Source organism: Elgaria multicarinata, chromosome 4 (genome assembly GCF_023053635.1).
Source record: "Elgaria multicarinata webbii isolate HBS135686 ecotype San Diego chromosome 4, rElgMul1.1.pri, whole genome shotgun sequence".
NCBI classification, from domain to species: Eukaryota; Metazoa; Chordata; class Lepidosauria; order Squamata; family Anguidae; genus Elgaria; species Elgaria multicarinata.
The window spans coordinates 120,209,196-120,232,952 of NC_086174.1; the positions used below are offsets into that span (position 1 = coordinate 120,209,196).

A 23,757-nucleotide genomic window follows, 5' to 3' on the forward strand; every position below is an offset into this window, starting at 1 on the left:
AAACGCTCATACATCCTTATTCAGAGGCCCACCTAGCAATAATTACAACAAAGGAGGAAGAGGATGTAAAAACCTCTGCTGCTCCTCCTGCCTAGGGATGGACAGCCCCACTCACACCTGTCACTGATGCCCGACCCTGCTCATTGTGTGAGCCACTAGACGGCCTGGTGAGTACCCGACAACGCTGTGGGGCTGTCCATTCTCTTGCATAAAAATTGCATAAAAATGGTGGCTTGGTCTTTTTTGAGAAGGTAATATTAGGTAAATGGTGGCTGCAAAAAAACCATTTATGCAACATTATAGGTTTGGCAAGGCTGAGCACAGGGGAATCCATCAGACACCTCACCACCACACACCCCTGCAGACTCCCATGACATCCCTTACCCCTGCCCTGTAAGGCTTGCTTGCAGGGTTTAGGATGGACGGACTCATACATCACAGCCCTCCTTCCATTGAGCATCAATCTCAATGGAATTTCTGAGTAGACAGGAACAGGATTTCATTATTAATGAGGTGTGTTTGGTGTGGGTTTTTTTTTTTACCATATATAACAAACCTCAAACTATATTTAGCCAATAATGTATTAATGTCCATTTAACTTTTTTTCCATTTGGAAGTCCTTAAATGTAAGGAAGGGTTGCGGTGACAAGGAAAGAAAACCAGAAATATTTGTTAGTTGGTGTTCCCCCCTCATATTTATGAACCATTTTGGTGACATCATACATTTCTCTTGAAATAGGAATTGAAATAATAAAAAAGTATTAATTTTCATGAAAAATCTAACTGATGGTACAATTTTTTCAGTCTAGAAGAAGGAAGATCTGAGCTAAGCACAGCACTATATTTCTCTAGGTTGTACTTACAGCACAACCCTGTGGTCCTTAGACAGTGTCACAAAGCCCATAGGATTGTCTAGAAACCCCCCTCCAAAGTCTTATACTTGGAGACTTAAACAGAGCTCTGGCTTCAGAAGTTTTGTTTCTGAAATTGGAGCCCAGCACCTGGCTCCTCCCAACCACCATGGAGGTTTCTGCAGCAATTTCCTCTACAGAATTCCAGCCTTGTAGAGGGGCAGAAATGACAGTGCCAGAGGCATGTCAGTGGGCAGGGAGGGAGAGGGCAGGGATCTAAGGGCTTAGGAGAGGATGGAGCCTCTGAGACTGAAGCCCTCTGCCAATCAGGCTCCTCACCCTTACAATTCCTCTGTTTGTAACCATGGGCTATAATCCTATACACACTTACTGAAGAGTAAGTCCCTTTGAACACAAAGTGACATACTTCTGGATAGTTATGTCTGTGATTGCACTGATATTGTCATATAGAGCAATCTTAACCCAGGTAGATAGCCTGCCAAGGGGATTGGATGGGGTGGCAGCAAGAAAAGCACATCTTCCCTGGAAATCTAATCCATCCAGGAGGCACCAGTTATGACTGCAGAAAGTTCCACAGGTGTAACTGTGAAGGCAGCCTTGGATACGCTGGATCCAGTGTATCTTAATTTACTGGAGATGTCTCATGTTCACCACGTTCATGCCAGCCTGGAGAGTGGTGAAACTGGAACCAGGAATCAGTGGGTGGGAGAAATTTAAAAACAACAGAAAACTATGTGGGACAAAAAAGATAAGTCCACCCCTCAACACTTCTGCTCAGGGTGGCACAAGCTGGCTAGGCTTTGGAAGTGGCAGTCCCCACTTAGGGTTCTATTGCGTTCTATTGTCTCTACCAGTTGCCATGATGGAAAAACAAATGCAATGTAAACTGATGTTGTTGGGATATGTCCTCTACTAACCAGAGAAGAATGATGACAGCAACTCTTTCTTCCTTGTTTTAGTTAAACATAATTTGTAACTCCCGGTTAATTATATTAAATGGTATCAACAACTAGTGGTTTTCTGTATGTTTAATTTTCTGTTGTTTACCTTCTTGAGCTGTTATCCCTTAATCTGCACTTTTTTTATTTAACACCAAAGTAGAAAAGTAGTGAAGAATGACATGTATCATATGTTACCCTTTCATTTGCAGTTTGCATTTTATTGTTTTTGACACTGAGGTGGCTCATGACATCCTGAAAGTGTGGGACGGCCCCCTTGAAAGCAGTATTCTACTTAAAGAATGGAGTGGCTCAGCCCTTCCTGAGGACATTTACAGCACTTTCAATTCACTGACCTTACAATTTGACAGTGACTTCTTCATCAGCAAATCAGGCTTTTCTATCCAGTTCTCAAGTAGGTGATTTTCTATTGTCCTTGTCAGTTTTCTATCACTATCATTTTTTTGGCCTTGTATGTGTTTGTTGCTAAAACATTGTCTGGTATGTCTTCTTGAAAACCAGTCTCAGACTGGTACGAGCCCAGAATCTACTGAATGCATATACTGTATTAGCTAACTTCAAACATTATTTTTGAAAAATTTGAAATAAGGAATCTTTTTTATATATTCTTATACTTTGGATAATTTTATACAAAACAATGTACCTAACAAGTTAATTCCTTTACCTAACAATAAATACAATAAAATAAACACTTTGTTTCAAACTGCTCTACATTCCCGTTTCACTTCCAAATATGATGCCAGAAAACTGAGAGATGCAAATTAATCTGTTAGACCTTGCATACTCCCAATATTGCTTATCAAAAATGATTCTACATTACATGCATTCTTAAGTGTCAGGCTAGTTATATACATGTGGGTAACATCGCTTTGCAGTCTTTTTTATACACTTCTGGTAGCAGAACTGAGATTGGAGAAGCAGCTACGTACCTTTCCCTGGCCACCATTTTCCTACTCCAAATTTCCCCCACCTTGAAACAGCTTATCTGCAGATTGCAGGGAAAGAGAAAGGCCACTTTGAAAGTGGGGGCAAACCAGCAAGCACAGAGACATTAAGCACCCCTTCCTCCCCAGTACCTCTCCAGTTCTTACCACTGAACTCTCCAGTGAACCGCCCTGGGAGCTTTGGCTATTGGGCAGTATAAAAATGCAATAAATAAATAAATAAATACTTCTCAAAGTAGCTTTTTCAGTTCTAAAAAGACCATTGGAGTGATGTTAACTAGTGAAGGTCACATTCTATTCAGCTTGATTCAGAATCAACTTAGATTTAGAAGATTTTGTTGGGAGTGTTGTACAGTTATAATTTCACGCCATGCTGTGATCGTTTGGATTTAATGACAGTATATATCTAACGGAAATGTACACACATACATACATATATACATACAGGAGTCCGCAATTTCTGGTTGGCCTTGCTAGCCCCACCCCCACCGCCACTGGTTGGACACAAGTTCCTCTGCCCAATAGAGAAGGTGTCCCTAGCAACCTTTCCTGTATAAAAGGTGTGTGGGCCTCACATTCCAAATGCAGTTGTTGCTTGGCTAAAGGGCTTTAGAGTCCCAACACCAAGCAGAAACTGAAGGAGCCTCCCCCTCCTCACTTCCTTTCCTGTGGCAATGTATGGACAGCTGGAATCATGGGTAGAGCCTAAGTTTTTATCCAGTCAGGAAAAGAAGGGGACAATCAGGTGGCCTTAGCAAGGACTCACACAGTTGACCCTACAAAAATGGTTTTGGTATTTATATTTATTATTATTTATTTATTACATTTATATCCTGCCTTTTTTCCTCCAAGGCAGCATACATAATCCTCTTCTCCATTTTTATCCTCACAACAACAACCCAGTGAGGTAGGCTGGGCTGAGAGTCTGCAACTGGCCCGAAGTAACCCAGTGAGCCTCCATGCCTGAGTGGGGACTATTATTATTATTATTTATTTATATAGCACCATCAATGTACATGGTGCTGTACAGAGTAAAACAGTAAATAGCAAGACCCTGCCGCATAGGCTTACAATCTAATAGAATCCAGATCTCCCGACTCCCCGTCTGACACTCTAGCCACTACACCACACTGGTTCCAAACATTTGTCTTCCAAACAGTTCTACAGCAGCATGGGATAAAACTTTTAAAATAGCTCCTGAGCTGCCATGATATAGCTAACAATAGCACCAGAATCTATGAGCCTTTCTACACCTAAGGATTATTCCAGGAAAATGGAGAGATCATCCCTGCCTGCTCCCAGGATCCCCTGTGTGGCATTTGGATGCACCAGGACGATCCCGGGATATAGGGCTGGTGTAGACATGACCTATGTGAATAATATGATTCATTTGAGTTGACTAGATTTGGCTCTGTTGCACTTACTGAACTTACATTCAGCAGAAATTTCCTTGCCAATTCAGAACAGGGGGGGATAGTTCAGCAATTCAAACTTACTTTTGTTTTGAATTGCTGAATTATCAGCTTTCTGACATTCCCCCATTGTATTCCTTAGCACATGATATTGTTGTTATTATTATTATTATTATTATTTATTTATTTATTTATTTATTTATTTATATAGCACCATCAATGCACATTCTTGGCTCGCCGCTCTGACCATGTCACTCCACTTCTGAAATCTCTTCATTGGCTTCCAATTCACTTCAGAATCCAATATAAACTTCTCCTGTTGACCTTCAAAGCTTTTCACGGTCTAGCTCCTTCCTATCTCTCCTCTCTCATCTCACACTATTGCCCCGCTCGTGCTCTTCACTCCTCTGATGCCATGTTTCTCGCCTACCCAAGGGTCTCTACCTCCCTTGCTCGGCTTCGTCCCTTCTCTTCTGCCGCCCCTTACGCCTGGAACGCTCTTCCAGAACATTTGAGATCGACAAGCTCAATCACAACTTTTAAAGCTCAGCTAAAAACTTTTCTTTTTCCTAAAGCTTTTAAAACTTGATGTTGCTCGGACTTTATACTGTTAGTTTTACCCTACCCTGTGCCTGTTTACCCTACCCAGTGCCTGTTTACATTCCCTTCCCCTCCTTATTGCTTTACTATGATTTTAGTAGAATGTAAGCCTATGCGGCAGGGTCTTGCTATTTACTGTTTTACGCTGTACAGCACCATGTACATTGATGGTGCTATATAAATAAATAATAATAATAATAATAATAATAATAATAATAATAATAATAATAATAATAAAAAAAAAAAAAATAGCAAGGCCCTGCCGCATAGGCTTACATTCTAATAAAATCATAGTAAAGCAATAAGGAGGGGAAGAGAATGGAAACAGGCACTGGGTAGGGTAAACAGGCACAGGGTAGGGTAAAACTAAAAGTATAACAGTATAACTAACAGTCTAAAATCTGAGCAACATCAAGTTTTAAAAGCTTTAGGAAAAAGAAAAGTTTTTAGCTGAGCTTTAAAAGCTGTGATTGAAATGAAAAGTGCAGCCCTTATGAGAAGTATTGCTTATTTATACATCACTACCATGGCATAACTGTGGGCTAGGTGACATCAGCTCTGCCCATATAGCTCCTTCACCCATAAAAAAAAAAATGGGACAAAGCCGCAGTATAGCACCCTCCCCCCACCCCTGCAGACACAGTTATATGAACCAGCCTTCAGTTCCTTAATTTTGCCTATCAAAACAGACTTTTATGTGAGTAATTTTCAACTCATGTTGTTTGTTTGAATGTTTGTCGTTAATATTGTAAGGTTTGGGGGTTTGAGGAAATCTGTGCCTTTCTAAGATTAATTTTTCAGATGCATGTATTTATACTACAGATTCCAATACATATGATTGCCCCTCCTTTGTTAAGAATGCCAGCAGCGATGATTAACTGGATGAATGCAAATGTCGTTTGCTCACAAAATGTTTAGACCCCCATCAAGGGTCCATTGTCTTGCCGGCTCAGCACAGCATGTAAAACACCAGGAGGACATGAACTGACTAGTATGATTATGTTAATTGTAATCAGCCTAACACTTTTCATTAAAACTTAATTACCGTTTAATCATGCATAAAAGGATAGAAAATGGAGTTCAGTGTGCATCCCTGACCTTTACTCTGCAGGGTTAAATATATTTAAACTAGTTATTAGAAACTGGGTTTGCTGGCTAAACGTCACCCATCAAGCCATAGAAATATTGATAGGTATAAGTAGGTAGAGAATGAAATGCCTGTTAACCAAATAACCCATTTCCTTTAGCCACAGAAAACCTCTGGCCTTAAGCGTATCCAAGCTCCGATTAGTTAATTTGCAACAGGGTTATTAAAAGGTTTAGATTTTGCTCACCTTTGCATCTTGCCTTCTAGTTCATCTGATGGTTAAACTCACTGGCACATTGTTTTACCTGTTTTAACTGCTTTTATTGCTTTTAAATTATATATTGTTTTAACTTGGATCGTGGTTTAATTTGTTTTTAACTGTGCATATTTATTGTTTTATACTGTATATTTTTATCTGTACGCCACTCTGAGATCTTAATGATATCGGGTGGGATATAAATGTTTTAAATAAATAAATAAATAAATAAATAAATAAATAAATAAATAAATAAATCTCCCCAAGGCCCACCCCCACCCCCATGCTCAAACACTTTTCTAACAGAGTGACATTTTGGGTGGCAATGACATTTATGACAACAGAAAGAGAGAAAATATTACTGACTTGCAATTAAAACATATTTCTCTACTATTATACGCTATAGTAGCTATTATATAAAATAATGAAGTGTTTAAAACATCCTTTCGCGCACACATTCTGAAAACAAATCCATAAGTTTGTTTTCCCTTTCCCCCTTTGGTCACATTCACAGGCAGCGCACCAGGACAGCCCAGTAAATAGAAGGTGTGCCTGTGTCTTCCATATTTCCATTTCCCTTCCTCTGTTTTCAAGTTTCAGTGCTTGATTAATTTGACTGAGCAGTGTGGGAGGATGGGATGAGAATATGGAAAGTATATTCAGTCCTCAGAATGGTTTGTTATACTGTCCTGGCAGTGGTACTGTGCCAATCATTATGTTTACACAATCTGAGAGGGGGATAGAGGATTTTTTTTTCTTTAAATTTATATTAAGATTCCTTTGCTCATGTGGGGAAGGATTATATTATTATTTTCTTTTACCTAGTTCAGTACTCTGGGATTGGCACGTGGAGGGGGAAATGGAAGAGAAGGAAACATCTTAAATAATAATTTTATAAAAGCTTCCAAGATGTTTTAAATAGTAAAAGCATTCATGTACATGGGTTTGGGATGTCTTAAAATTGGCCTATTGATTATTTTTCTCTGTACTGTAGGGTACAGCTTTCCTAGACTCCTAGATATCTTTGGACTTTTACTTTTAAATAAACCCAGTTCTTATGTCTAAAAACAGTCTGCAAAACTTCCCTATTGACACAATTGTGTTGGCAATGAGGGAGAGCATTGTTGTCAAGGTAGAAAGTGGGTCAGGACAAGGGCATTATTTAAGGAATTGTTCATGTGGTTTCTTATTACAGAAGCTGAGTTCATGATGTATACACAATATGAGTAGGGAAGGAGATGTTTCTAAACTGGTGCTTTGCGAAGTTACTATTTCATCATTCATTTCTGTTAGGAAGTATTCTCAAATTACAGGCCAAAGACATGAAAGAGAAAAGGATGCATGCTAAAGTGGTTCAGCTTGCTGGTTAATTCCTAAATGCTTGATAACTACCCATTCTCAGTAACCGCCCTTGTAAAAATAATCAGAAGTACACTGCAGCAGCAGTCCAGCCTAAGGTCCACTGAGTTGTCAGTATCTTATAAGCAGTATTGTATACTGCAGACAACTCTAACAGGATCAACAGTGCAAAGCTTGCTCTTAACAACCCTGAGAGGTTGATTGTCAACAAAGGCTATCGTCAGTACCATTGCCATGTAAAAAATCAGATTGGTAGAACTTCAGAAAATTTATGTTTTCCTAAACGTGGATACCAGTTGCTTGCTCATTAACATCCAGTAACAAATCAATAGCTGATCTGTATTCAAAGTAGTTATTTCTCACAGACGTCGAGAAAAAAATCATATAATATAATGTTGTGTTGGGTACCCCACCTTAGCTGTTAGATATTAACAATCACAGCCAACAGTGAATAGGTTCAATAGACAGAATGGCATGTAGTTGTATGCTCTGGAATATATGCTCTACTTTGGCAGGTGAGAGAGCCTGATTGAAACACATACAAATAAATAGAATAAGACTGAGGCAGGATCTACACTACTGCTTTAAAATGGTTTATAACAGTAGTAACAACTGTTGGGGCCCAGGACACACCCCATAGACAGTTTTTAAAATGTTTTCAAATTGTCATATCCTGCTTGGTGTAGATCTGGCCTGAGCCTTTGATATCTCAGGCCACATCTGCACCAAGGAGGATATAACACTTTGGAAGCGGTTTGAAAACAGTATATGGAATGTGTCCTGGCCCCCAATTGTCAGTGCACTTCATTACCACTATAATGCAGTAGTGTAGTTCCTGCCTGTCTATCCCAGCACATAAGCTGGGATGTGAAGAATCTCACAAGTAGGTAAGTTTGAGGAATTTCAGTTTTGCAAATTTCATCATGAGCTGACCTGTCAATACCGCTACACACCATTATAAAGCAGTAGTATAGATCCTGGCTCAGATACTGAATCTGAATTTGAAATGGCAGCCCATAAATTCAGCCGAGTGAATTTGTCAACATATTAGGACACAATCCCCACACAGTCAGCACAGCTACAATAATTATAGAGCTGCAGGAATGAGATGAAGGCTTTTTTTTGAAAAAAGAATACTGTTATTATAACGAATGAAAATTCTATACATCATAAAATCAAGATACTAGGTTGGTTCAGATGGGTTTGTAAACCATGGTTTAAGAAGCTGGGAATGAGTAAAGGACACTCCTCCCTTGACCCTCCCCATCTCAGTTCCCATGCCGGCCTATTGGTTCAGACTGGGGTTTGGCAACATGTGGTCCATGGCTACGTGCCCTGATGGCCCCACCACAAGAAACCTCCCAAGAATGTGATTCTGTTTGGAAACAAGAAGTATGCTCCTTGCATGCCTTGTTTGCTTGCAAAATCGCCACCTTTTTAGCTGTTGTAGCAAATTCAGCAGCAGTTTTGACAGAGGCACTGATTTTGCTGGCAGGTGAGATGGAGTGTGGCACCTGTACATTCTGGCAAGTAACTCACCCCTGGTTTAAACCATAGTTTCCTCTTTTTAACAAAGCAGGGAACTTAAATTCAATGTTAATTTACTAAGCAGAATATTATGCCAGGATCAGATCTCTGCTGTAGTCTTTGATAACAACAAATTATTATATCCCAGGGTCATTTGTTTCATCTTTAGCCACTCTCTCCTGCAGCTAAGAAACAATGAGCTGCATTGTATTTCTGGGATTGTTTTAGGAGTATTGGCATAATTATGATACTAGTAATAAAAACAGGAACAAAATAGGCTAGCTTACAAAGTTGATAAAAAGATTACTGAGGCAATATGCTTGAAGTGCTTCCAGTACCTTACAGCACAGTATAATGGTTGCTTTACAGAGCTGTTGTTCTTTTTAATGCATTATACCATTTCAAGAACGCCATGCAAAGACATTCTCTCTCTCTCTCTCTCTCTCTCTCTCTCTCTCACACACACACACACACACACACACACACATTGCACTTCTCCTCCAAGCTTAACTTACAAACTGCCCAAAGTAGGCCCCCTGTGAGGAGGGCAGCAGCGATCTCCCTGATAGAGTAAGGAGACCTGGCTACCTAGACCCGACATGACGTGTACTTGCAAAACACCCCACCCCCGAACCAAGCAGCGAAGTGGTTGCATCCTCCCAGCAGGGACACACACACACACACACACACACACACACACACCCTCAGCCAAATCTTGAGGTAATGTAAGTGTCAAAGCCCTACGCTCGGAATTTTCTCCAAAGATTCTCACATTTCCCCAGAATTTTCATATGTGATTCTTTTTCGACTCTGCCCCCGCTCGACTGGGCAAAAGAAGAATAGATCAAAAATTTCGGAACAGCACTAAAATTTATCACTAGGGACTGTTATGCTGTTTCAGAAAAAGAGTATATTCAAGCCAGTGGCAGAAGAATTATACAAATGGTGTGAGACTGGGGGCTTTAGGAGATAGCCTTTGTATCAGCTAATCAACTACTCAGAAAAAGTACCCTGTTTTTACTTAACTACATTCATTACGGGACATGAAATTTGAGCAAAAGGGTAAACGAAGCAAATTAACAATTCCATTTATTTGGAATAGCAACTTGGGAGTCAGCGCCACGGCTGTCACTGCTGCCTCTCACTCCTCTAGGATGATCTTAAGTATCACTGGCTGCACATTGAGCACATTTGTCAGTTTCAAGAGCCACAGGACATAGTCTGGCAAAAAGACGGTTTCAGCAGCGGCATCTGTCTCTGCGTCTGCCTTGCTGGATTCCTGCTGACTGCTTGATAGGATATAGAATGGGGATCATGACCATGGCAGGCTATGCTCTGTGCTCTTGCCAGGCCACTGTGAGCTATTTTTGAAGTTATTTATTTCTATGAATGGCATTTTCTTTTGAATGAAAATACCTGGCATTAGTATTTCCTCTAGTTTCTGTTGCATTAGCATTTCCGCTGTGGCAGGGCAGAGTGGGACTCCTCCTTTTCCAGAGTCTCCATGGGTTAATCTACAAATTACATATAGTCTGTGGTTGATTGTTTCGTTCTACATAATTTGGAATTCAAAGCTGTGGTGGGTGGCTTCAGGCTAAGTAGAGGAGGAAAGGATTTTTTTTTCTTGCCAGCCATTTACTCACAATAGCCCTCTCCAGGAGGCTTTTTTCTCTAAGAATGCACAGATTCTCTGGGGTGGGGGGGAGCAATCATGGATGTAGAGTAACCTTTAGTTTGTGGCTATGCTAAGACTTCAATCCTATACACATTTACCTGGGAGTAAGTCATTAAACACAGACTTACTTCTGAGTAGACATGCATATGACTGCATTGTAAGTGCTTTTTTGGGAAGCACTAAGTGTTAAAATATGTGTGTGTTAGATCTGCTTGCTTTACAGACTTATAAATCAGTGAGTGGTCTTTTAATATTAACTATTCTGTGGTGCTTCTAGGGTAGCTGGTCTGCACAACACTACTTTGTTGTTGGGTTAATACAAATGGTGGTGATGGGTGGACCCCTGTTCTGTCCCATGGCCATTGGCCTTCAGAACGCCTCAGGGTTCTTATCCTGTCTCCATGTTTTTGATGAAGCTGCTGCGAGAAGAAATTTGGAGGTTTTGGCTAAAGTGACATCAATATGCAGATGGCACACACATCTGCCTCTCATTTCCTCCAGTTTGGGGCAGTTTGGGAATGGATGAGGGCAAACAAGCTGAGGCTTAGTCCACAAAAGGCAGAAATACTGATCTGAATGGAGGTATAGAACTGGTGTTGCATGGGTTTACACTTCCCATGAAGGACCAAGTGTCCAGCTTGGAGGTTCTCTTGGACTTGGAACTATCTGTGGAAACCAAGGTGGCATCAGTTACCAGGAGTGCCTTTTATTAGCTTTGACTGATTTACTAGCTGTGTCCCTAACTGTAGAAAGTGAACCTTACTGCTGTCAGCCATGCTAAATTACATACTCCACATGGGCTCACTTTTAAACACAGTTCAGAAGCTTCAGCTGGCATAGAATTCAGTCACCCAATTGCTTGTGGTAGCTTGACAATCAATTACTGTTGCTGTAATTTTAAATCTTTTGCTGTTTTAGTTAATTATGGGTTTTTTTCTTGTAAACCAACTTGGGAGGCTTCATTTTGAAAGGATGTCTAAAATTTATTTTAAAATAGATAAATAAATGTAACTTTTTATGATACATCTGGCACATATCACATACATGTATTATACTTCCATACATATATTTAGTTTTTTATTTGATTTGTACCCCACTTTTCTACCAAAAAATGGTACTCAAGGCAGCTTACAGGCATAATTAAAATTGATTAAACAATAAAATACAGTAAAATAAAATAAAAAATTGTCCCCCATCCCCTCCTTTCTTCTCCGTTGCCTGGAATTGCTCTTGCTATAGGGAGTATATTTGTCTTCCTTCCTAATAGCCTGATTCTGACCATTTATATTCAGATGTAATTCCCAATGGGCAGTATCCATCACTGATTGGCCGCATGCAGTTGGTCCTGTCGATTCCATTGTGCAAATGGGTTCCACCACTTTTACAACAGTGTTTTAGTGCTTCTATGGGCAAACCCCAAAATGAGCAGAATTTCTTGTTTCTGGAATATAGCAGCTGGAAGAGGCAGAGGGCTTCATGCATGGACGGGCAGAATTGGATACTGCCCTGCAATGTCAATGAGACTTACATCCAAGCAAGTGTGCACACCTTAGAGATTTGTACCTGGAAAATGTTTATAAATGTTTATTTCATTTCCATTCAATTTGGGGCTTACCCTTGGAAGTGCTAAGCTGCCATTGCACAAGTGGTACGCGCTGCTTCCACAACAGAATCAGAGAGTCACTGCAGCAAAATTCCCTTGTGAGATACACACACACACACACACATAGAGTTGCAGAAGTAGCACTGGGTTTGATGCATTGCTTGTGCTTCCTCCCTCCATTTCTGTGATGCATTCAGAGAATCAAAAAATGTTAACTATATTACTGTATATGTCTTACTTCCTACAAATGCTGCCTAAATATAGAAGATTGATCAGCTAAAGTATTACAGTTCAGTTCAGTTTTATTGTTTATAATCCTAGGACATCACAATATAACAAAAATATTCAATGTATTACAAAAATAAAAGTGGACAAATTAAACATAAATTAGAGAAAATGACTAATAATCCAGAACTGACAAACATAAGCTGAAGTGAAGTATTGAAAAGAATGTTTAGCTTGTTTAGAAGATTAGCTTGAACAGAAAATGCATGTCTTGATACGATTTTCTAGTATTCCATCTTTTTTGTTCCTCTAAAGAAAATTGGAAAGAAATCAACTTGAACATGGACTATCACAGTAGGGAATTTCCTCAAGAAACAATTACATAGACTACTTTTCTTACAAACACACAAACTAACAAGGATATACTTGAAGAAATGCTTCTGTTACAAAATGTGTGATGCATTACAAGGTTTTCAACATGCATCTTAAACTTCTGATTTAATTATTTTCAGCATCTGTTGCGTCAACGTGTAATGATCCAGGGACCCCACAGAATGGCAGCAGATATGGAGACAGCAGAGAGCCTGGGGATACAATCACCTTCCAGTGTGACCCGGGGTACCAGCTTCAAGGGCAGGATAAAATTACCTGTGTTCAACTGAACAATCGATTCTTTTGGCAACCTGATGCACCTACATGTATAGGTACTGAGATGAAATGTTGAGCATTACATTCTGGGCAGCACTGCTATTCATGCAGCAGACATGATTGCTGCAACCAAGACTGAAGTGTGATCTACTTATTTGTGTCTTTAAACACTTGGGTTCATGTACCTGAAACATTGGTTTTACCGTAACAAAACTCTAGACATGGGTGGCCCACATCCAGCAGATTAAGTTTTTGGTGACTAGTTCATATCGTGTGGCGCAGAGCGGTAAAGCAGCAGTTTCTGCAGCTGAAACTCTCCCCACGGCCTGAGTTCGATCCCAGCAGAAGCTGGTTTCAGGCAGCTGGCTCGGGTCGACTCAGCCTTCCATCCTCCCGAGGTCGGTAAAATGAGTACCCAGTTAGCTGGGGGAAAGATAATAACGGCCGGGGAAGGCAATGGCAAACTACCCCGCTATAAGGCCTGCCAAGAAAATGTCAGCGAAATCTGGCGTCCCTCCAAGAGTCAGTAATGACTCAGTGCTTGCACGAGAGGTTCCTTTACTTTTTTTTTCATATCCATACCCATTAACAGAGGATGCTAGTGCTTTGAGTATGCTACAATTAACTTGTAATTATATATGACTCAATGCATAAATACCACAAGACTAAACTTACTGCACTGCAAATGAGATGAAGAAATTGTTAGCTATAAAGTAGGGCTTCAATGTTAATCATTGGTTTGATTATTTCATTAAGGGCACAATCCTATGCATGTTTAGACAGAAAAAAGTGCCACAACTCCCAACATTCCCTAGTCTGCCATGCTGACTGGAATGCTGTGACTTAGAGTGCTTTTCCTGTCTAAACATGCATAGGATTGTGTCCTAAAAATGACTTCAAAGATGTATCCGATAAATCAGGCACAAGATTTTAAAAATAAACATATTTATAATGCAGGTTCTTATTAAAACTAGTATCATCTTAAAAGAGGCATTAATCCTTTCTCTCTTACACAGGGGCAGTGCCTCTTTCAAGATGATGCCTAACATGTGTGAATTATCTAAAACAATTCAGAAACAATTTCCCCCACCAAATGCAAATTTATACAGATTTAAACAGTAGATATGTTACAATTTACTTCAGTTGCAATTCTAACATAAACTGAAAGACTTTGGCAGGATCTACACTACTGCTTTAAAATGATTTATAACAGTAGTGACAAACGTTGAGGCCCAGGGCACACTCCATATACAATTTTCAAACCGTTTTCAAAGTGTCATATCCTGCTTGGTGTTAGAACTGGCCTTTGGAGAATGTTGTTTAGATAGGTATGGCTTATGTTGAACAAAATAGTCCTCATGTGCTGCTAACATTAACACCTGTGCTATGCGGATTTCCAAACAGGTAACCAGCTGCAGAATAAGTAGCTTAGACTTTGCATGGCACTGCAAATTTTGGGCAGTATTCAATTGGACACTCATGCTAATGTAAATTATGTTGTACTAGTGTAAAGGACCTCTAGTGCAACACCAATAGTGTGTTAGCTGGCGCGATGGGATTCCTCAGAAAGTGCGTTGCTCCAACTAAGGCAATTGGCATTGTGCTAGAGGTCTATTATGCTAGTGCAACATACTTTCTGTCATCCCCCCTTTTACTAAAAAACAAACAGATTATTACAGCAATCATAAGCAAATCTTATGGTCAAAGTAGATGTGAGATTAATTGCACAAATGCACATTTTTTGTCAATTTAATTAAATAGAATCCACAAGGGAGCCTAGGTATGGCAGAAGGATATAAAATAGAAGTTTAACTCTCCCCTTCCCCCCCCCCCCCCGTGGTCCTCACAAAAAATCTCTCTCAAAAGCTTCTGTTTGTATTTGAAGAGAAGCCTCCATTGGAGCCACTGGAAGCAATTAAAATGACATCTAGTTTGGCCTTTAGACAAGGGCTGAAAGGTGGAAGACTCTGAACAATTAGCTTCTTATACCTTCCTTGTTGTTGTTTTGTTAATGCTAATGTTAATACATGGAGGTGTTATGGTGAATTAGCATGAGCATATTTTACTAACAAGACTGACCTTGTGGCTTTTGCCATTTGAAATCATCCTTCTAGTATACACAGCAAAACTTGGTGCCTCAGAGGTTCTAAAAAAAGTGATAAAATATAGTGTTTGAAATTCTTACAAATTAATACTATTGAATGCTGGGAATGGTTGAGATTTAATAGTTGTTCTTATTAGTATTCTGAATGTTGTCAAAAACCACTCATGTTTGGTTTATTTTATTTTTTTGCTGCATTTACACTTTATAACTTCCTTGAGAATGTATTGTGTTTTACCTCAGGCTAAGTCATCAGAAGATGTGGAATATTTGTGAGTCTTTACTCGGGAGCTAAGTTGTTAGTTTGGTCTATTTTTAAACAAAATAACCAGTCTGGATTGATTACTATTGTTACTTCAATGAGAATTATAGGTGTTCAGTACCACTGTTAACAAGACCCCTAATTTTAAGTGCATGATTGCAGATTTAGTTGACTACCTGCTGACAAGGAATTGTGCAATTGTTTTCCCTGTTAGTGTCTGGGTAGTTGGATTGGGGAACATATTTTATAATCAGTTAGAATGGTTTTATATGCTTTCTCCAAACCGACCCTCAAAGAATGGGAGGTGGGATGGAGGTGGGGAATAATTCTGGATTTTGAATTAATCTCTCAATTGCTGAAGGAATTTCAGTAAAATCCACACACATTATTAAGATATTGTGGAGTGTACGTGGCTAAATAAAGAGACAGACAACATAGCTGGTTTTAAACAGGGCCACGTATTTATTTAGCGATCTGCAAAAGGTGGCTGAAACCTATCGGGCATCCATTCTGGCCTATTTACAGGCTGCTCAGATTGGGCGAGTCATTCATGGCCCGTGGACAGGCGCTACACCAATCGTCTTCCCACGGGCCTCCCCATTGTGGGGTAGGGGAGCCTTCCTTTGTCACCCCCAACTCAGACCGCCCGGTTCAGAGTGGGTGAGTAGGGTTGGCCCCAAAGGTAAGTCTTATCTCCCTAACTAGGCCGCTGGGCTCAAAGCTGGGAGCCTCTGACTTACCAGTCGCCATGAACAGCGCCCGTGAATGCACACCAATTCGGAATCCCTATGGATGCCCATACCTTGCGCCAAATAAATGTGACCCAATTAAACAAATTAACCTAATTATACTCCCAAACTGTCTCACAGTATGAAGTAGGTGAAAAAACTCATGTACAATTCAGTATATGACTAAAAATTTCCTACTTGGTCCCTGAAAAGGCAACCAGCAAGCCCACACTGTTTACAGGGAGGGAGGGAGCCGCGCAGTGAAAGAGGAGGTGGGAGGGGGTGAGCCATCATTTATAGTCACCGCACCCCCTCCCATCTCAAGGCCCGGATGTGCACAACCAATTGAAGGTGGGCACGTCTCGCTCATCCCCCACAAACACCACAAACACCACGCCCAGGCCTTGCCGGGCGTGGCAGAATTGCCATTCCCATGAGATACTTACATAGGATTGTATTTGTCTAGGATGCTTATTTTGTAGCTGCCCAAAATACAGTCTTTCCTCTCATGGCATCTACATTATAGAATTTAATTCTCAGGGAAGCTTGTGAGGCTACATTCATGTGGAGTTTTAAAGAATTGGTGCATTGTTTGGGGTTACCTACATGTCACATGTTTAAAGGCTTTTTGAACTGCTGTTTTTACCCTATGCCCCATTTTAACCAATGCTAAACTTCTCCTTTTGTATGCCTGTGTTATGATACACTTTACAGATGGCCCCTTTCTCTTCCATCAGGTCTTTTAGTGAACTGGATGTGAAATGACTGTGTTGCTGTTGCTACCTTGATTAATCTCTTTTCTGTGGATTTAATTATTTTGCAGCTGTTGTTATATTTATTTATTTATTACATTTATATACCGCCCCATAGCCAAAGCTCTCTGGGCGGTTTACAAAAGTTAAAAGCAATGAACATTAAAAACAAATATACAAAAATTTAAAAGCATAAAAACAGCAATATCCATTTATCTGAATTCCATCTTGAAGCTGCTTCAGATTACAAGCGGATTTTTTTTTTAATTTGCACAAAAAAGTGTACATTTATTTATGCACATTCCTCCACATGTATGCACTAGTTCTGTGCATTTTTGAAATGAACTATTTTTTCCTAATTTTTTCAAACGCGTTATTTTTTATTCCGCAAGCAATGAAATATATGGACCAACTGCATTTTGTATTCAGGTCCACATATTGAATAAATTTTAGTCAAAACTGAACTTTAACAAATTTCTTATACATTTCTACATTTTCTACCTGTAATCTGAAGTGGTACATGCTACTCTACTGTCTCAGGACTCTGCCTTCTCATTCTGCTTAAGGTGACCATATGAAAAGGAGGACAGGGCTCCTGTATCTTTAACAGTTGTCTAGAAAAGGGAATTTCAGCAGGTGTCATTTGTATGCATGCAACACCTGGTGAAATTCCCTCTATATCACAACAGTTAAAGCTGTATCTGGTCAAGAGGGCAGGGCTCCTGCAGCTCTAACTGTTGTGATGAAGAGGGGATTTCACTAGGTGCTGTATGCATACAAATCACACCTGCTGAAATTCCCTTTTCAATACAACTGTTAAAGATCATAAAATCATAGAATAGTAGAGCTGGAAGGCGCCTATAAGGCCATCAAGTCCAACCCCCTGCTCAATGCAGGAATCCACCCTAAAGCATACCTGACAGATGGTTGTCCAGCTGCCCCTTGAATGCCTTTAGTGTGGGAGAGAACACAACCTCCTTAGGTAACTGGTTCCATTGTTGTACTGCTATAACAGTCAGGAAGTTGTTCCTGATGTCCAGCCGGAATCTACAGGAGCCCTGACCTCCTTTCCAAATGGTCACCCTAATTCTGCTGCATGTGTAAACCAGGCCTAAGGCTGTTAAAGTCCCCTTTACTTCAGTGGGATTTGAGCAGCCTATGTACAGCGCTGAAGCCTTTTTATTTAGTTTTGTTTGTTCCCCATCTTGGGCTTAACTTGTTTATATTTTTTAGAACACAAATTGAAGAAACTCAGTTCTTGTACCCACTAGATTTTCTATTGAAGACTTAGGTGCTTTGTGAATGTTTGTGAAAGAGGAGGGTTGATATTGTGCACACACACATATGTCTGGCTCATATGGCTTCTAGGGTTTTTGACTGATAATTAACTGAATATAAGATGCCTGCAAGCAACATTTAGATATATAAGAATATAGATCCCAAATTACTTTTGCCAATTGCCAGTGCTCAGCGTGACTTGTGATCAATTTTGCTTTGCTTTTCCCTTCTATGTGTTTTGTGACAGCTGCATGTGGCGGAAACCTTACAGGCCCAGCAGGTGTTATTTTATCACCAAACTACCCACAGCCGTATCCTCCTGGGAAAGAATGTGACTGGAGAATAAAAGTAAACCCTGATTTTGTCATTGCCTTGATATTCAAAAGGTACCATTTCTAGAACCATGCTTTTCTTTTACAACCCGTATTTTTAAAATGTCACGTTCAAAAATTACATCATTTATCACTTCATAGCATTTCTAATTACTTTTTTTCTAGCTGTGCCCTAGAGCTTGCGTTTAATACATTCTGTATCAGTCCTTCATGATGGCATAAAAGCAAATGAGAACTTAAGAAAAGTCCTACAGGATCCAAGCAAAGGTCCATCTACTCCTGTTTCCAACAGTGGCCAAATGCCTTCCAGTGCTCAAAGCATAGGAGTGCCAGAGATTATGAATGACAACTCCCAGGATTCCTGACCATTGACTCTGCTGGCTGGAAGTCATTTATTTATTTATTTATTTTATTACATTTATATACTGCCCCACAGCCGAAGCTCTCTGGGCGGTTTACAACAATTAAAAATGGTAAACATTAAAAGTATACAAAATTTAAAAACCATCAAAACCATAAAAAAACAGTATAAAAACAACAGTCATGGGAGTTCAAAACATCTGCAGGGCACCACCAGGTTGCGGAAAGTTGTCCTGATGTGTTTTTGAAGGCTAAGGGGGACTGTGATTTGGCTAAACCTAGAGGAAGGGGCTGTAGATTATGGATTTTACTGAAGTACCCCACCCCAATCTTTCCCCCTATAATTCAAGTATCGTTGCCCTCCCCTATTGCTTGTCCCCAGGAATTGGTAGAGTCCCTGAACACAGACAGGTTTCTTTTAGCTAATAGGTGGCAATAAACTTCTCATCCTCCATGGTGATCTCTGTCCATTTTAAAACCACTTATAGTAGTGGCATCACCACTTCTTGAGGCAGTAAATTCCATACATTAATTGGACATTGGGTAAAGAAGTTCTTTTCCCCCCGTCCTGAATTCACTGCCAGTCAATTTCATTGGATGACCCCCTCTTCTAGTGTTACAAAAGAGGGACAGAAAAAATCCCACTGTCCACTCTTTTCAGCTTCATCCCTAATTTTATAACTTTTATCAAGTTTCCCATTAATTTCATTTTTTTCTAAAACGAAAAAAAAAAAAGCTCCCAAAGGCTTTCCTTATATGGAAGGTGCACCATTCCCTTGGTGATTTTGGTTTCCTTTCTCTGCACCTTGATAATATTCTTTGCAAGATGGGGCAATTCCTCTAATATTCTTTCCAAGATGTGGCAATCAGAACTGTACACAGTGTTACAAATTCACCATGCCATAGATTTATGAAAGTGTTATGAATACTTGCTTTCTTATTTTCAATCCCTTTCCTAATAATCCCTATCATGAAATTTGTTTTTTCTCTGCTCTTGCAGTTTGCTGACCTTTCCACTGAGTTCCCAAATCTCTTTCCTGGTTAGCCACAACCAGTTCAACTCAGAAACTAGCAGTGTATATGTAACATTGGGATTATTTCACTTTAATGCATTTTCTTTAATAGTGCCACAACTTGAGTATCAGGCCTTGGTGTCACCTGCCACCTTTAAGATAAAACAGTGGTTCCCAAACTGTTGATAGGTAATTTGTTTGGATTAAAATTTCACCCTTGCAATAAACAAATCTTTATCTATCCCTATGGCCATTTTGTCAACGGGTTCCTGAAACTATGAGTGGTCAGGCAACCTCCTCTAAACAGCAGCATAACCCAGTCAATATTGCCTTCAGGTGTCATACCCTCTCCTTTGCCTAATAATTTGGGAATGAGATTTGGATAATGGTGAGGCTTCTCACATTCCTCGTTTGTAAAAGAACCTTAGTCGGTGCATTTTTATTCTCTCTTTCAGTATGAGGACACTGCCTATATATTGGCAGAGAAAGTGGGAATCAGTACAGAAAAGGACTCCCATACCCTGAGAAGCTGATACATTCAGTTTTTCACCTTTGTCCTTCTCACAGCCCATATTTTGGGAATCACTGGTTTAGGAAGGATAAAGAATAGGACTATATTTTTTTCTATAAAACATTGGGCACTCCTCATGTGTAAACTCTTCCAGAGTTTAACCTTCTTACAATTTTGTGGGGCGGGTCATATAGGTGAGCCTGAAGAGCTAGAAAAATGGAGTTTAAAAATTCCTCTAATCTGTGCTACTTCATACACTATAATAAGGGAATAAATTGTTCTGTGGTATTTTAAACCTCCTTCCTTTCATTGTGTTTCAGAGAATTTGACTAAAATGTTACTATACTGGGGTGGGGCAGGGCAGGGGAAGTGTCAAAGCATCTGTAGGGCTCCAGGTTGGGGAAATCCTCCCTAATGTGTTTTTAAAGGCTACAGGGAAATTATGATTCGGATAAAACTAGAGGTCAGTGCATGGTCAAGATCTAACAATGCAATCCTATGCATGTTTCTCAAATGTGAGCTCCTCAGAGTTCAAGGAGACTTAGTCCCAGGTACATAAGTATAGGATTGCACTTTAAATTCATTGGGAGACTGCACCAGTAGATGCAAAACAACAGTAGTAGAAAAACCTCAAGAGGTGGAATATTATTGGAATATTTTCTAATATTTACTGCAAATACTTCATCTAGACATAACTCTACTACTAATAGACTGCTCTCTGCTTTCAAAAAGTTTCAGCACTTTTACAGAGCAACCCTGTTGTCCCAAGGAGAGGGTCTCGGGGCCCATAAGATATGGCAGATGCCCACTCTGGAGGCCTTAACACTGCTATGACCTTGGGAGGGGAAATCCAAGGTTGGGCTCTCCCGTCTTTCCTTACAGCCAGCTAGCAGCTGATGGGCTTGGGGATGGCCAAAACAATGGGTAAGGAGGGGAGAGCAGGATCCTGCAGTCTCTCCGTCACCATCGCCACCCACAGAGGCCCATCTAACTGAAATTGCTTTTTGTGAGGAGCAATGGGAAGCGAAATAGACATTGTCTTCCATTTCTCCCCCACTGCCTGGCTTTTGCTGGCAGGGCTTTGGATAGGTGGAGGGTTCTGAGATTAGAGGGAGTATACTACATAGGACCATAAATATTAGCTTACACTATTTTGGCTTTTCCTCTTCTTTGTTGTTGTGCATCTAAGAGCGTCATCAGACAAACATTTCATTGCACACTCATTACTGTCTACACATGGTTTTTTGTGGGTCCTTTTGATGACACAGCCCACCTCCAACATGCTCCCACTCTTTTTGGTCTTTCTGTGACAAAATAAGACCCCAGAAAATCCTGTTGGTTTTTTTTAGAAGCGAAACGTGCCTCCATTTCCTGCTTGCGTGCAGGAAAAGTGGTACAATAATGGCCACTGAATGGGCCATGTGGTCATTGTTGACTTCCTCTTTCTTCCCCGTGTGAAGAAATAGAAAGTATTATGGGTCAGAAGCGATGGGGGGAGAAGTGATGGTAGGGAAACGCAATCCCCCCTTGTCTGATGATGCTCTTCATTACCCCAAACAAATAGATGAGGATCCACATGCTGCCCTGCACTAGCACAAGGCACTTTCCCTCATGGTTTCCACTGATTCTCGCCCTTCCGTGAGACTGCTCCCTGTGCCATACCCTTCCCTAAACTCCAGTGAACAGTTTTATTTGAGCTACTTAACTTCTTCATGTTTTATTTTTTATTTGAGGGCTGGGGGAGGTCTGGTTATAAAAAAAAAAGTCAAAGCTACTTAATTACTTTGAAGAAGATACAAAAGTAGTTACAGTTACTTCCACTTGGATATAGTTATAAAAATTACTTTTTAGTTAGTAGCTAGTAGTTTGTCTAAACTAGTTTTAAAGTAGATAGTGCCCATCAGTGACATTTTCCTCCTCAGGTGAAACATCTGGGGAATTTTGAGGGCATCCTGAAGAGTTCTGATAAGACTTGTGAACACTCAGAAGCACACCCACTAGCCACTGCCCATCTAGGAACAGGCAAAATATCATAGAGGTGAGGCAATCTCTGCCAGACACTTCTCCATGGGATTTTGAAGTAAACATCTTCGGGGTTAGGATGTGCAGGAATTCCACATGTATAACAGAGCATCTGATTTGCGTTGCCCATCTTTTCATGTTTATCCAGAAAATGCAGAGGCCCTTAGAAGTTTAACTGTATGCCAAAACTTTCGCTAATAGATACTAAGAGGTGGGTGTGGGTGGGTAAGGTTTAAATGCAAGAAATGCATCTACGTGTGGCATTTGCAAATGAATTGCAGAATAATAAGATAAACTTTCCAATATGTGGGTGTTTTGAATTGTGGGATACAAGCCTCTTATTAGAGCACATCACAAATGCTAGAAGAAAAATAGTTGAAACATAGATGACATTATCTTCTCCCCCATCCCCCCGAAACTGATACATTTTATTTTCTTGGTTCTCTATTTCAGTTTCAACATGGAACCCAGTTATGATTTTTTGCATATTTATGAAGGAGAAGATTCCAACAGCCCTCTAATTGGCAGTTTTCAAGGCTCCCAGGCACCTGAAAGAATAGAGAGCGGTGGTAATAGCCTGTTTCTGGCATTTCGTAGTGATGCTTCCGTTGGCATGTCAGGATTTGCCATTGAATATAAAGGTAAATTTAATACAGTATGTATAATCACGTGAAATATAAACACAATCTTTTTTCTCATCCGGTTATCGCTGGGAAGCAGTCAGGGAGCATGTGAAATTTCATGGCAAAGTGAGTGATCAGTATGATAATTTCATTGCAATAATCCTCTGCAGTTGAGAGAGTAGCACCTCAATATTCTTCATGTATCAAGATGTTGGTAATGACATTTAAAGCCCTAAACGGATTGGGACCTTGATACTTGAGGGAGCGCCTCTGCCTATATATACTTGAGATCTGTTGAATGAGCCCTCTTCCGCATCCCACCAATGGAGGACATACACTATGGTGGGATATGGGAGAAGGCTTTCTCTATTGTGGAACCCTGGCTGTGGAATACCCTCCCTTTGGAGGCCCGATTGGCACCAGTGTTGGCTTCATTTCGGTGCCAAGTAAAGACATGGCTATTTAACAAACACCTTGAAGGCTAAATTCAACAAGCTTGCACATTGTTTTAACTGTTTTAATTGGTTTTTACTGCTTTTAAATTCTATACTAGTTTTAGCTTGATTAATGATTTAATTTGTTTCTATACTGGTTTTAGCTTGATTAAT

At 40.1% G+C, this 23,757-nt stretch overlaps 1 protein-coding gene across 1 annotated transcript in view; it reads left to right on the plus strand.

The window, feature by feature from the left end:
• The window catches only part of CSMD1 (CUB and Sushi multiple domains 1), a 1,175,554-nt gene that overhangs the window by 961,377 nt on the left and 190,420 nt on the right, over window positions 1–23,757 (plus strand). Inside the window, exons 26-29 of the mRNA XM_063125095.1 lie at window positions 2,023–2,225; window positions 13,032–13,223; window positions 18,536–18,674; window positions 22,980–23,167. Coding sequence (XP_062981165.1) covers window positions 2,023–2,225; window positions 13,032–13,223; window positions 18,536–18,674; window positions 22,980–23,167 — 722 coding nt within the window. The remainder of the gene's footprint in view (window positions 1–2,022; window positions 2,226–13,031; window positions 13,224–18,535; window positions 18,675–22,979; window positions 23,168–23,757) is intronic.